Raw genomic sequence first — 14,304 nt, 5'->3', positions numbered from 1 at the left:
GGTCAGTCCTCAGCCGTTTGACGCCCCGCAGCCGACCGTTCTTCAGCCAATCAATTAAATCCATACAATAACCAATCTGTACCCATCAGCTGATAAATACACCAAAATCCTCACGTCATCAGCAGCTCCTGAAGACACAAATGACGATGTGCCCAGGATCATTTGTGAAGTCTGAGGTCAGAGTCCAACCAGGAACCTCTACTGAACCCTGCCGGACTCTTAAACAGACCTGAGGCCTGTTGGACATGCAGCTAGATTTGGGTCCAGATGCAGAGCATCCTGCAGAACGAGCCCTTTGTTTTGTGGCCCTGCAGCTCCGGGAGGGGCGGGGCAGAGTACCTTTGGACCCTCTGAAACACCTGGGTCCTGTTACACCCTGAGACAGACCTGGGTTCTTTTTACAGGACAGATCCAGGACTCTGCAGAGCCGATTGTTTTGTTGCCCTGCAGCTCCCAGAGGGGCGGCGCAGAGTTAGACAGATCCGGGTCCTGTTCTACCCTCAGACAGACCTGAGTCCAGTTAATAGGACGGGTCCAGGACTCTGCAGAGCCTCTTCTAGGAGGAAGTGTTTGTTTTGAAGCCCTGCAGATCCCGGAAGGGCGGTGCAGAGGACGGTTAGACAGATCCGGGTCCTGTTCTACCCTCAGAAAGACCTGAGTCCAGTTAATAGGACGGGTCCAGGACTCTGCGGAGCTTCCTGCAGATGGAGCTGTTGATTTTGTGGCCCTGCAGCTCCCGGAGGGGCGGTGCAGTCTCTTTGATAAAAACAGCAGTGACACGTGTAAATCCGCCCGAGGTGCGTGCGGCCCTCGGTTTCCCGCCACCACGTGGACAGGTGAGCAGGTGAAGTATGGGGTTCGGTTCCGGTCGGGACTCACCTAAACTGCCGGTAAATCCGTCCATTTTCCTGGAGAACTGCAGGAGTCCGGGCCGGAGGCCTGCGGGAGGCTGAGCGCGCACTGCGGGCCTCGGTCCGGGTTTCGGCCTCTGTCTGGAGCCGAGGGGGAGGAGAACCGAACCGGGTCAGTCCCTGGAGCGCTGCAGGTCGGGTCCGCGAGGCCAAAGATCCGCCGCGTGCCTGCGGGCCGGAGGGCGAGTCGGGTCCGGAGGATCCAGAAGCCGAAGGAGAACCGAAGCGCCACACGAAGATCCCGAGCCGAGGGTTTGGACTCCGCCTGGGGGGGAGGGGCCCGCTGAAACAGGAGACGAGAATTCGAGCCGCCATTTTGAGAAGACCTACGTGTGGCAGCAGGTCATAAATATCAGAGTAAATCAGACTAACCTCGCTCTAACTTTGCATTATGTTTAATCAGTGAATATTACGACATTAGTTAATAAATCATAACGTGACTTAGTTTCTGTCAGAAAATCGTTCATAAATCAAAACAAGTGAAAAATGGCACACCATCATAATACTTCACTACCTTTCAGAAACACGAGTAATTATGTCAAACTACCAGTTTATTTAGTTTCAGCACTTTTTTGAAGTGGGCCAGACCATAGAGATGTAATCTAACTTTATTCATCTTTATTAATGTTGATGGGACAGATATACAGTGTCTGCACAGAAAACACCAACAACTATCAGTAACACTTGTTCTATGTTGTTAAAATGCCAATTAAAAAATATTATTTACAATTTCATGAGCTGAAATCAAAAGCTGACATTTAAATCTAACCTTTTTTCTGAAGCTATCGAGTCAGTGTTTGATGAAGCACTCGTTTATAATTAGCTTTCAATAAACATGAACGAGAACAGAAAAATAAGACAAAACAAAATGCCAATGAAGAAAAAGCTAGCTTTTTGAGCACTGTTTGAAACTTGTTGACTTTTTGTTTCTGTTTCCATTCATGCTTAATGAAAGCTAATTCTGAGGGCTACGTCAGAAATAAGTGAAGGGAATACACTGATCTGTTAACTCCATAAATGAGTGCACTTTATCTGAAAGTTGCTGTTTACCTTGGAAATAAGAATAAAATAAAGTGTTTGAGTTAAAGATAAAAAAGAGTGAGACTGTCTCGTGTGTGTTCATCCCATTTACCCATCCACCAAGATAATCTGATCACATTCAGACATTAACAGGGCACACCGGAGGCAATGATGGGTTCAGTGTCCTGCTGCCAGGAACTGAACCTCCAGCTCTCTCACTGAAGGATGACTGCTAACCACTGAGCCACAGCCAACACAGTAAAACCTGTGTAGGAATGGTATTTTTGCTTAATGCTGTTATCTATCCATATATCTATATATTATTAGTTACATTTTATTTAATCTTTTTAGATACAAGAACCGTTTGGATGCAGTTTACTTGCTAAACCATAAAAAATGAATGTTAAAAGTAGTTTTTTAATGTAAAAGAAATGTGATATATTTTGCTATCACTATCAAGTTTCTATCCTCTCAGTGAATTTAACTGCAGACTCTGGTAGCAGAGCTCTGCTTAGACTAACATGTAAAGTATTTTATTACTTAAAGTGCAGCTCTGGTCTGGTGAATGATCAGTGGTAGCTCGGACCTGTTGGGAGGCTCATTACAGAAGACTCATGTCTTTTGTTTGACATTATGCAAGATTTATGTTTATTTAAGTAAATCAGGGCTGTTTCTACGTGTTTCTGCACTGATGACAGCATACAGCAGCAACTGTGTGTGGCTTCCACATGTAAACAGTACCAGGTGATGTATGTAGCTCCTCACAAGATGGCGGCCAGAAAATCCCGCCGACCGAAATCCATGACCATCCCAGTGTTTCTCTAGTTTAGTGGGACCAAGTGGAGCCAGAGAGGAAGCAGGACGAGGCGGCTGAGGTTTCACCTCTGAGCTGCAGTGCCGCCCGGCGGCCAAAAGCAACTCCATCTCCACCTCTCAGCATCCTACCCCATCTCCCCCTCCCAGCATCCTCCCCCATCTCCCCCTCCCACCATCCTCCTCCATCTCCACCTCCCAGCATCCTCCTCCATCTCCCCCTCCCAGCATCCTCCTCCATCTCCCCCTCCCAGCATCCTCCTCTGACGTCAGCTGAGTTCAGTTTAACGTTCAATCCAGTCATTTCATTACAAAATGACTTGTTTTTTAATTTACACAAGTGTTGATCTGTTTTTCTCAGAGATCAATAAAACAAACATGAGACGTGAGAGCAAAGTTTAAGTTTATTATTTTGAATATAAAAAAGATAAAAATGTATTTTATATATATTTATAAAAAAAAACGTTCCTTCACAATAAAAATCATGAACTGAGACTGGATCAGTAATCAAGAAAATAAAAGTTTTTGATCAAACATTATTAATCTATATTCATTCATCCTTTAAACAAAACTTTATTTAAGCAATGCGAATGTGTTTCCAGTGTCAAAGTTTTTATATTCACGTTAAATATGTGATCATCTGACCTGATCAATCTGTCGTTTTATTGGTCCTTTCTCAGCCTTCATTGTTCTTCTGTGGTTTCAGTACGCAGCCCAGGATAAACCCAAACCAGGACCAGTTTCAGACTGGTCCTGGACCCAGTCTGTACGCTCCGAAGCCCAGTTTGAGGTTAGACTTTTACAAAGAATTAATTTGTTGAAGAGTTTGGGGCTGGAAAAAAACACCAACAATGCTGATCAGAAAATAATCCATCGGGTTATATTGAATCAATACGCTGATCAGTAAATATTCAGTCACATCGGGCCAATATTCTGATCAGTAAATGATCGACTGGGTCACATCAGATCAGTAGCATACTGGACCAGTAAATGATCAATCAGATCAAGAAGAAATCTGGTCACAATAAATGAATTTACTGATCAATAAATGATCGACTGGGTCACACTGGATCAACAATTGTAAATAATGGGATACAGAAAGCCGTTAAACGGCGGCAGAAGTGAAGGCATACACATGACAACAAAAGCAAATATCAGAAGGTGGCAATCAGTTGATCAATAAAACTAATCAACTGTGGCAATAACCATAGCAGCCACCACAGGAAGGCCACAGTGATGATGTAATGAAGAAGAAGGCACATCCGACAACAGAAACATACTCCTGTAACACCTGGTGTAAGCTCCGCCCCATGGAGATGGGATGCTTCAGTAGCTTAATTTCACCTTCTCTATGTCAGAGATCAAAGTTCTGGCCAGGTAGATCCCCACCATCTGGTCAAAGAGAGACACACAGGTGAGCTCAGGTAAATCCAACAGTCAGAGGGCTGACCTAGGACCTTAGATTAACCTGTAGTTAATCTGAATTGGACCTGTCTGACATTTAGAATTGAACTGGTTCCTTTTTACATAACTGAACATTTTATCCAGATAACAGAACCTGAACCTTTCCATTTGATGATAAAATACGTTTGGTTACCTGCAGCAGTGAGATGACCACAAACACGATAGCTATCGTGTACAGGTTCTTAGGTAACCAGTCCTCCAACGCCACGATGCAACCTTTGGTGTAGATGTGACTGTCCCACTCCTTCTGTACAAGAACACAGAACATCAGAGAATGTCAGCATTTTCACAGGAACAGTCCTTCCATTTTGTTTATCTGTGGTTGGGTCACGGCGACAACAGGTCAAGAGGGAAAGCCAGTCCTTATCCCCACCCCAGCCACTTTAGACCTGGCAATGAACCACCCCAGAACACACTGAAGACACCAACAGAACCACAACATCTGCAAACAGCAGAGACAAAACCCTGAGGTTCCCAAACCGGGCACCTTCTCTGCATAGGTACGCCTTCACCTCCTGTTCATGGAGGAAAACAAGTGCAGGGTGAACGCTGGTGCTATCCAAATTATACTTCATGTCATTTTTACTGCTTTCCTATTGTGGTCTAACCTGGGACAATTAGTTTTTATTAAGGCCCGAGCACCGCACCTGATGCCAAATCTTGAAATCATATTGTTCCTGAGCACAGGAAGGCACATGTTTTAACATCTGGTTATACTTCACAAGACGTGAGACAACACATCTTTTTTTTTCCCGTGGACAATTCATACCGAAAGAGAGAAGTCCTGGTAAGCCCTCCTACTGCACCACAGAGGAAGAGAGGATCATGTTGTTGGATGATGGGGAGGAGGAAGATGTGCTGCTTCTCTTTTTAACGGCAGAAATAGGTGGCAGGTACGCCTGCTCCATGAGAGCAGACCTGAGCAGGGCGAGTTCAGCATATGGGTCATGGACGAAAAGAGGCACTTTTCCCATTTTCAGATGTCCGAACCCGTCCACCAGATCACTATTTTTATCCAACACGACACACGGCATGCTGATCTCTGTCCAGGAGAGATTAACGGTAACACTGCGGGCGAGCTGCTCCTCTAAGCTGTCCATCCTGTTAGTATAACAACCGGCTTCTGGGAGCGACCAGTTGAAGCAAAATGACAGCATAAACTAACATGCCCATGAAGTTCTGACCAATCACACAGTATCTGGTGTACAGCCTGGAAGAAGATACTTCTGACTGGGGGTGGGGGGCAAAGCACAAGACAGGATCTGTGAGTATAAAAATATGCAATTTTCGTTACGCACCCACATCAGCGAGACAACTTTGACAGCCTTTACTCATGGGCGTTGTTCTCTGACCAACTTGAAGATAACAACTTCAAAGTGTGTCAGATAAGGATAACCCTTTTGCAGTTCCTAGCCCTTACATTTGAACAAACTCCTCTTAAAAATTCTGAAGTATTTGCTTCAAACCTAGACAATATCCTGTTAAGGCATGGGGTATTTGAAGTTATCAAGACCGAGTTTCATCACAGCATGTGGACACCTCAAACTTTGACTTCTTGCCAAAAAACAACATTGTTGTAACTCACATACAAAACATCTGATCTGCACCTAAAGCCACATGTTTGATCAAAATCAAGCAATTAAAACTCCTACATGTCAATATTTTGCCATTTCTTTGTCCTACTTTTCCTACTAAGGACAGGAAGTTGCATGTTTTACCTATAGACATGATTATCTGCCCTGCTTTTTCAGTGTAATACAAGGTGATGTTCCTTGGTATTGTTGTACTCATGGATGCTGGCCATTTTGAATTATAATCCTTATTTTGAAGAAAATGGCTGCCCAGTCCAGCCTAAAAAATTGAACAAACATCTCTTAGAAAATCAGGACGTGTTTTTGTCTCGGGGTGGCCGCACTTATCGCCTGATACTGTAACACAGACCGATGTCAGGGAGATCAGGGAGTTTGAGAGAAAAGACAGATTGTAAATAATTGTGTTGGGGATGAATTTTATGTTTTCAAAAATAAAAAAATAATACTCAATTTAAAAGAAGGGAGGAGCTTCCCAGGAGTTCTGATCCGAGTGTCTCGTGAACCAACATCTTACAACCACGTGACCGAGAACCAACTTCTTGACTTCTTATGGAGCATGCTGGAGCCTTCACGTTCTCACAGGAACAGAAGGTTCTTACCAGATCATCCAGTCACCTCAACCATCCTAAAGGAATAAACTCAATTCTTATCAGAACCCTGGATAGCCTTAACATTACTGCAGGAACAAAGTTCTCATCAGAACATGTAATATTCCCTGCCTTCACCCTCAGGTGGAGAAACCGAAGGAAGAGAGCTCACCGGTGGTTTGTTTCTCACATCGTAGCCACACTGAGTGTTCACCACAGTTTCCTAAAAGGAGAACCAGAACCAGGTTTACTCATGAGCTGTTCTGATCAATATCAAAGAAGTATCGGTCAATGATTAACTCACAGCGGGATCAGCTATGCAGCAGGAAAAGGGAACGCCACACCTCTCTCTGCTGCGATGAGTGTCATTACAGCTGAAGTAAACGTTCAGATTCCAGTCATCCGGTTTCTCAGCACCGCAGCATTCGTTCTGTTCAGAGAGAACAAACACGTGGTAAAAGAGAACAGTCAAAGAACAGTCTTTGCTGTCTGTCAGATTACCATGGTCTGCAGAGAGTCGATGAGGTTCTGCAGGTCAATGTCGTCTCTGTACGCCTTGATGTTCTGCAAGAAGAACTCATTGATCCACGCTCGGACCTGACTCTGGAACACCACAGCTAGAACCGCCGCCGTCAGCTCCAGAAAGAAGATCAAGCCGATGACGCCTGAAAACTGAGAGATGTTTAATTAATGTTTCATTTCGATCCGACTCTGCTTGTGTTATGCATAGTGCTGGTAGTGTCAGAAGGTTCCAGAACATCCTGCGGGTCAGAGGAGAAGAACCAATCATCTTCAAGTTTGATGGCGTTACAGGTTGCATTTTCCTGGACTGCTTGAGTCAGGTGGGTTTTTTTAACTGCTAAAATGTCAGAAATCAGCAGGAAGAAAAAACCCCCAAACCAAAATGATTTAAAAACATCTAACCAGACAACTTGGAGGTTTTAAATCTCCCAGTCAAATGATAAAAGATATTTTTTTTAATAAAAAATGATAAAAAACATCCAACCGGACAGTAAAAGGGGTTAAAAACCTCCAATTTAACGATAAGAAGACTTAAAACATTCAACTGGACAATAAAATTTAAACAAACTAAAATATAATAATGAAGTGCTTGGATAAGCTGGTCCTGCATTACATCGAGGACACCATTCCTGCTGATATGGACAGCCACCTGTTTGCTACAGGGCGAGCAGATCAACAGAAGACACCACCTGTACTGTCCCACATGGAGCATGACAACACCTACGTTAGGATGCTTTTCAACGATTTTATCTCAGAGCTCAACACGGTCTCCCCCTATAAACTGATGGCCAAGCCGGGCTACCTGAGACTAGACACTAAACTGCCTTCCTGGACTTACACACCTGCAGACCTCAAAATGTCAAAGTGGGAGATGGGACACCATCCACAGCCACAGTGAGCTAAGGTGCACCACAGGGCTGTGTCCTCAGCCCGACTCTCTTCACACATGACTGCACCCATATCACAACTGAGAAATTTGCAGATGGCACCATCACAGTGGGATTAAATTCTGACAACCATGAATCCCACCACAGAGAGGAGGCCCAGCGCCTGGTGAGCTGTTGCTCAGAAGGCGACCTGGTTCCACCAAAGAGATCAACCAGCTAAGGAAAAAGGCTCGCAGCATTGCTGGAGACCCCTCCCATCCAGGACACAGACCGTTTGTCCCCCTTTCATCGGGGATTGCGGAACAGCTTCTTCCACCGGAGCTGTTGCCTCGATTACCCCCACACCCAAAATCCCCAGCCATCAGACACCTCAATAGGACATTCTAGTTAAATGACATGGAAACACAGATGCCTGTATATCTGGTTTACATACTTCCTACTGGCTTCATATAAATATATTATTTTGTTGAGAATATTGATTACACTGTTAACTCTTGCTACTACCATCTTGTTGATGCTGCAATCTGAAGTATTTTAGTATTTTTATTTTACATTGCTGCTGACTGTTGAGTTGTCACACGTTTTGCTGTACTCGTACAATGATAATAAAGCCTTTCAATCATTTTAATCCTTAATGAATCCTTTCAAAACGTACAAATTTAAGCAGACAGATGTTTTCTCTCAGCGCTCCGACACAGCCTGCAAAGCCCAGGGTAAAGGTGAAGCCGCCCACAACCAGGACCAACCAGACTGGGTCGAAACCATGCAGCCGGGTCACCTGGGTCAGGTCCAACAGGACTCCCTGCAAATGAGACAGAACCAGAGAAACCATCAGAGAGGGAGTCATAATCTAAAGAAGAGTGTGTGGTTCCTGTGGACCAGGTTCCCTCACCTTCTCACTCCAGGCCCAGAAACCAGCAGCAATAAAGGCTGCTCCCGCCAGCTGCAACAGAAACACATTTCATCATCCTGACCTTTGACCTTAGAAACAAACAACAAGTTATCACCCAGCTGTTTAAAGTCACATGTTGAATGGGACCCTGCCCACACCACAGCCTGCTACGTCACCACTGTCATGACTGACTGTTGCTGGATATTCCTCCCAGGTCATTTCTCAATGTTCCTCCGGTTTTACTTGGTTCTGACTCTGACAGAGATGACTAACAGAGTCAGAATATTTCTTGGAACATTGCTCATTTTTCTCTCTCTCTCTTTTTTTTTAAAAATTCTGACAGACTCAGAACATTCCTCAAAATGTTACACAAGTTTCTGTTGGTCCTGACTTGTTGGAGTTGGAGCACTCCTGAGAACCTTACTCCAACATTCCTCGTGACATGTGTTAGATTTCTCTTCCTTCTGACCCTGACAGTCTGAACATTTTTCAGAAAATTACTCTGATCCCTCAGATCATTCTAAGAGTTCCTCTTCAATCAGACTCTGACCCAATCGGAACATTTTTTGCAACAAGGTTTTTCTTGGTTCTGACTGACAGAGTTAGAACATCCTTTAGAGGACTGCTCGTGTTTCTCTTCCATAGAACATTACTCAGTTATCTCGCTCTCCGCATGAGTCAGAATGCTCCTTGAATGATTCTTTGTCATGTCTCTGACCCCGTCTGTGTTCTGCAGGCAGAACAGAGCGTCTTGGTTCTTTAAAAAAGAAAAGGAAAAAAACAGTTGATGATAAATACCAGACTGGACAACACAGGGCTGAAGAGGCGTGGAAGGATAAAACAATGAGAATAAAGTGTTTACAGAGTTAAATCTGATTATTGACCACCTTCATTATGATCAGTAATAATTTGTTAATAATTAAGTGAGAAGACTCCCAGTCAGTTCGATGCATTTCACAAGATCCCATCTGATTACAGATTGTTGATGAGGTTTCATAACTACGCCACATCATGGTTCCTGCCACCTTGAACACACAGGAAGTTGATGACATCATTTCCTGTTATCTACAGAGAAACAGGAAACATAGTTTCCTGCACAGAGCTTTGCAGTGTTTTGACTGTTCTGCTCATCCAACCCTGACCTCAGATGTTCAGTTGTTCAGAACAGATAGGTTCCTACAGGTTGTAGGCAGTGTGGTCTAAGTTGATAAACAAATTATATTTAAGTGGGCGATTATTGGCAGGTTTCCTCCAAAAATGGGATCCTTTGTAAACTGAATGAAGACATTGTAACTCTGCGTGTTGAATGTACTGCCGTTAGGACTACAGATAGAAATGAGCCTGTAGCTAAATTTGGTGCAAACACCCTTTCTCCTGTGAGATTATTATTCTCTGGAACTACAACTACAACACAAACTTCTGACAGTGTCACAATGCACTGCTACACCTGCACACATGATCAGCACACCTGGAAACATCTGTGAGGGTTAGAGATGGTTTTGGTTAAGGATGGTTCCATTTCCTGTGTTTATACGGATTAGTCTCAATGAGACTCAATTGTCTCATTTGCATGAGAGACCTGTTATGCACAAAGAACAATACAATAAATAAAATATATATGTAAATACCACCATATAAAACCTTTACTTACAAGCTACACTGACATAAAAGTAACAACAATCCAAAAACAGGTCAGAATGGCGGCTGGTGTAAGTGATGGTTTGAACTCACCCAGAATATGATGTTGTAGCTGAACATCAGGTACTTGTAGCAGCAGCTGACCTCAGCGTTCTCATAGCGATAATAGTACATCTATAACGGGAAAAAAAACAGCCAATCAGAGTCTATGAAACTGGTTCTGACTGGAATACACTGCGTTCATGTCTGTTCTGAACCACTCTGTGAAGACCCATTAGTGTGGACCAAAATAGATTCTGACAGGCAAACAAAAGATCTAGCCTGATTAGGAATGGAACGGTTTCTGTAAAAATTCCATCCCGTTCCGTTTATTGGTCTCAGCTCAGAACCCCAGCGTATAGTTGGGTTTACATGTCTTGGTTCTGGACTGGGTTGGGGTAAGGTCTTACAGAGTCACAGTTACTTTACAATTATTGAGAGGTTCAGTCCTGAAACCAATTTTGTTTGTTTGTTTTGTAATATTTGCAAAGTTTCTAAACAGTGTTTGCAGATGATACTAAAATATTATGTTATAAAATGATTTAAAATTAACCTTTACTGATTCAAAAAGGGTAAAAAGCTGGTTTGATGTTAATAAAATATCACTAAATGTCTGTAAAACCACATTTATATTTTTTGTCATGTTGTACCAAACTCAACAATTAAACTTGTGATAAATTATGTTGAAACAGAAAGTGTCTGAAATCAAATTTCTTATGGCTAATATATTGCCTCTTTGAACACACATATGAACTTTAGTGCCATCCCATTCTATAAGAGCTTCAACTCTTCTGGGAAGGCTTTCCACAGGTTTAGGAGAGTTTATGGGAATTTTTGACCATTCTTCCAGAAGCCCATTTGTGAGGTCAGACCTGATGTTGGATGAGAAGGCCTGGCTCTCAGTCTCTGCTCTAATTCATCCTAAAGGTTGAGATCAAGACTCTGTGCAGGTCAGTCAAGTTAGTCAAGTCAGTCAAGTTCTTCCTCACCAAACTCATCCATGTCTTTATGGACCTTGCTTTGTGCCCAGACATGTTGAATAGGAAGGCAGGGGCTTTAAAGGGAGCCGGCAGCTGGCGAAAATCATTATATAAAATTTTCATTCAGCCATGTTTTTGCCGGCTACTATTTTGTAAACGGTTGCCTAGCAGAGTCTCTGTGTTATCCCCGATCTGCATAACGATGCAAAATGTAATTTTATTAACAATAGATGGTGATTTTCTTTCTTCTGTTTGTTTTTGATCATTTTTTGGTAGATCCATGGGTGCAGCCATTTTTGAGCAAACAAGCGTTGTTGTAACACCATCAATGATTGGACAAGAGTTCTCATTTATCCACCAAGGCTTCTGATAGGTTGATGTTGGGGCATGTTAAATAAAGGTTCATTTTCTTAATGTTTTTTTCTGTTTCGTAGTTCCTTGCACATCTGGTATACCTCTCCTCTCAGTTCAGTGGATTCTACCAACCAAAAAGGATGCTAAGACAATCTATTTCAAGTCTCCAGTCAATATGCTTTTATTCAAATCTATTTTTCAAGATTACTTACTTCAGGTTTACTGCCTTGGGAGATACACTATATTGACAAATGTATTCACTCACTCATCCAAATCATTGAATTCAGGTGTTCCAATCCCTTCCATGGCCACAATCAAGCACCTAGGCATGCAGAATGGGACACTCTCAGGAGCTCAGTAAATTCCAGCGTAGTAGTGATAGGGCAGTAAATCCAGTCGTGAAATGTCCTCCCTACTAAATATTCCATATTCAGCTGTTGGCTGTTTTATAACAAAGTGGAAGTGATTGGGAACAACAGCAACTCAGCCATGAAGTGGCAGGCCACGTAAAATCGGAGAGCAAACTCAGAGGATGCTGAGGATCGAAGAGCAGAGAGGTCACCAACGTTCTGCAGTCAGCAGCTACAGACCTCCAAACTTCAGATTAGCTCAAGAACAGTGAGAGCTTCATGGAATGGGTTTCCATGAGCAGCTGCATCCAAGCCTTACATCACTGAGTTCGATGCAAAGCGTCGGATGCAGTGGTGTAAAACACGCCAACACTGGACTGTAGAGCAGTGGAGACGTATTCTCTGGAGGGATGAACCACACTATCCTTTCAATCAAATAGACATGTCTGGGTTTGGTGGTTGCCAGGAGAACAGTACTTGTCTGACTGCATTGTGCCAAGTGTAAAGTTTGGTGGAGGGAGGATTATGGTGTGGGGTTGTTTTTCATGAGCTGGGATCAGCCCCTTAGTTCCAGTGAAAGGAACTCTTAATACCAAGATATTTCGGACAATTCCTGACCTCAACCCAATAGATGGTAAATGGCGTGCAGTTGTATAGCACTTTATCTAATCGAAGAACCCCAAAGCCTGTTACACTACATTCAGGCATTCATCCATTCAGCCACACATTCACAGACTGATGTTGAACACCTTTGGAACAAATTAGAGTAGACCTTTGGGAATATAGTGTAGTTCCTTGTCTTGGCTAAATTAATTCTCAATCTGCTTTTCTGAAAACTCTCCCAGTCCTTCCAAAAAGCCCAAAATTCTCACAAATTGTCCTCAAAAACTGCTGATTTTAGACTCGTTTAACATCTTCCCAGGCTTGTCCCAGATGACAGGAAAATGCATTTCTGGCGTTCTAAATTTCAAAGGTTTCTGGGGAGGGACCCCAGACCCCCTCGGTCGATCGCCTTGTGCCACTGGCGCTCGGTCGTGGGCTTTGCTCAGTAGATGCTCAGCCCCCTACCTTTTCTACACTGAACAGAAATATAAACGCAACACTGAGACATTTTCTATGTACACAATAAGTCTGTCTCTCAATTATTGTTCATAAATTAGTGTAAATCTGTGTCAGTGAGCACTTCTCTCTTACCGAGATAATCCATCCACCTCACAGGTGTGTTAAATCAAGACAGCATGATTGTTGCACAGCTGTGCCTTAGGCTGCCCACTCTAAAATGTGCAGCTTTATCACACAGTGCCGCAGATGTCGCAGGTTTTGAGGGCGTGTGCAGTTTGTCCTGCTGGAGCTGATGTTATCATTCAGCACAAATATCCCCCCATTCCTGAAACTTTGAAAGTCCTTGGGAAGGAGCCAGCCCCAAACTGTGTGCATCCATCTCCATCTTTCATCTGTGGTACTTTTGATTTTATAGATTTTGTTTGGCAACAAATGTTTAGATTTTGTTATATTCCTCAGTTTTTGGCTCCCGTTTGAAACAAATGAAATATTCAAATAAGAACTGTGGGATTTTACAAACGACTGACGTCAAGACGGTGAAACATAAGAATAAAAAGAAGCTCAGAAACTTAAACAGAAAATAATCCCATCTCCAAGAAACACCAGTTTATTGATGTTTCATGGACTGGTTTCCGTTATTGATTATTGTCGCTCAGTTTGGAGCGAACAGGAAGTGGCTAATGCTAATGCTAACAGAGTGAAACTTAGGCGATACGGAGAACAAAAAGTCTGAAACAAACCGAGAATAACACAAAAACACCTGATGACGAACAGTCCGACTCACCTCGGATCGATGTTATCGGTGATTTCTAGCTGATATTTGGTGAATAAAACAATTTGACGGAAAACAAAGTTCTTCTTCCTCTGTTTCCAGACGACCTTCTTCTTCTTCTTCTGGACTTTCATGAACGGCTCACGAGCGCCGCCAGCTGGTTGGGCCGGAAAATGTTGACTAAAAGTTCAAGTTCTGCTGAAACAGTGAAATATTCTGTGGTCATGCTCACTTTCGGGTTTAGTTACATGGGTTCTGAAACACAACACCTCTTCCTCTCCAGGTGCATTGGTTCTGAGACAGCCAAATCATTTTATAGACATCTTTTCAAATTGGAAGACCCTTTATAAAGAAAAAAAGTCAACGTTAAAACTGTAATAAAACTGTGATTGTTATTTTACTGTAAAAATGTGATTTCATA

General features: G+C 43.0%; 2 protein-coding genes across 5 annotated transcripts in view; both read right to left on the bottom strand.

Moving 5' to 3' along the window:
* Positions 1 to 1,372, bottom strand: part of LOC108247262 (EMAP like 4) — a 33,070-nt gene extending 31,698 nt beyond the window's left edge. Inside the window, exon 1 of one of the 3 annotated variants that reach the window (XM_037973391.1) lies at positions 880 to 1,372. In XM_037973391.1, coding sequence (XP_037829319.1) covers positions 880 to 904 — 25 coding nt within the window. In that variant the 5' untranslated portion in view covers positions 905 to 1,372. The remainder of the gene's footprint in view (positions 1 to 879) is intronic. The other 2 variants (XM_037973390.1, XM_037973392.1) reach the window with 2 other exon arrangements.
* Positions 1,373 to 3,130: 1,758 nt separating this feature from the next.
* On the bottom strand, positions 3,131 to 14,049 carry tspan14 (tetraspanin 14). Of its 2 annotated transcripts, none has more exons than XM_017441779.3 (9): positions 13,896 to 14,049; positions 10,420 to 10,500; positions 8,689 to 8,739; positions 8,452 to 8,598; positions 6,889 to 7,059; positions 6,692 to 6,817; positions 6,560 to 6,610; positions 4,342 to 4,455; positions 3,131 to 4,136 (listed from the first exon to the last, which is right to left on the bottom strand). In XM_017441779.3, exons 2-9 carry the CDS (start codon positions 10,498 to 10,500, stop codon positions 4,071 to 4,073), a joined length of 807 nt encoding a protein of 268 aa, XP_017297268.1. In that variant the 5' UTR covers positions 13,896 to 14,049; the 3' UTR covers positions 3,131 to 4,070. The 2 variants fall into 2 exon arrangements, with proteins under 2 accessions (XP_017297268.1, XP_017297269.1); XM_017441780.3 differs by having other exon boundaries at positions 4,342 to 4,452.
* Positions 14,050 to 14,304: the final 255 nt, after the last annotated feature.

This window comes from Kryptolebias marmoratus, linkage group LG22 (genome assembly GCF_001649575.2).
Source record: "Kryptolebias marmoratus isolate JLee-2015 linkage group LG22, ASM164957v2, whole genome shotgun sequence".
In the NCBI taxonomy this organism is placed as follows: Eukaryota; Metazoa; Chordata; class Actinopteri; order Cyprinodontiformes; family Rivulidae; genus Kryptolebias; species Kryptolebias marmoratus.
Note: the sequence above shows the minus strand (reverse complement) of the source record. Positions and strands in the feature narration are given on the sequence as shown.

What these genes read in the sequence shown, in the direction of transcription:
- tspan14 (XM_017441779.3), bottom strand. Translation starts at nt 10,500, where the DNA reads ATGTACTATTATCGCTATGAGAACGCTGAGGTCAGCTGCTGCTACAAG. An exon ending in GCTACAACATCATATTCTGG is followed by an intron (nt 8,740 to 10,419) that starts GTGAGTTCAAAC and finishes TTTCTGTTGCAG; the next exon opens with CTGGCGGGAGCAGCCTTTAT. An exon ending in ATGTGAGAAACAAACCACCG is followed by an intron (nt 4,456 to 6,559) that starts GTGAGCTCTCTT and finishes GTTCTTGTACAG; the next exon opens with AAGGAGTGGGACAGTCACAT.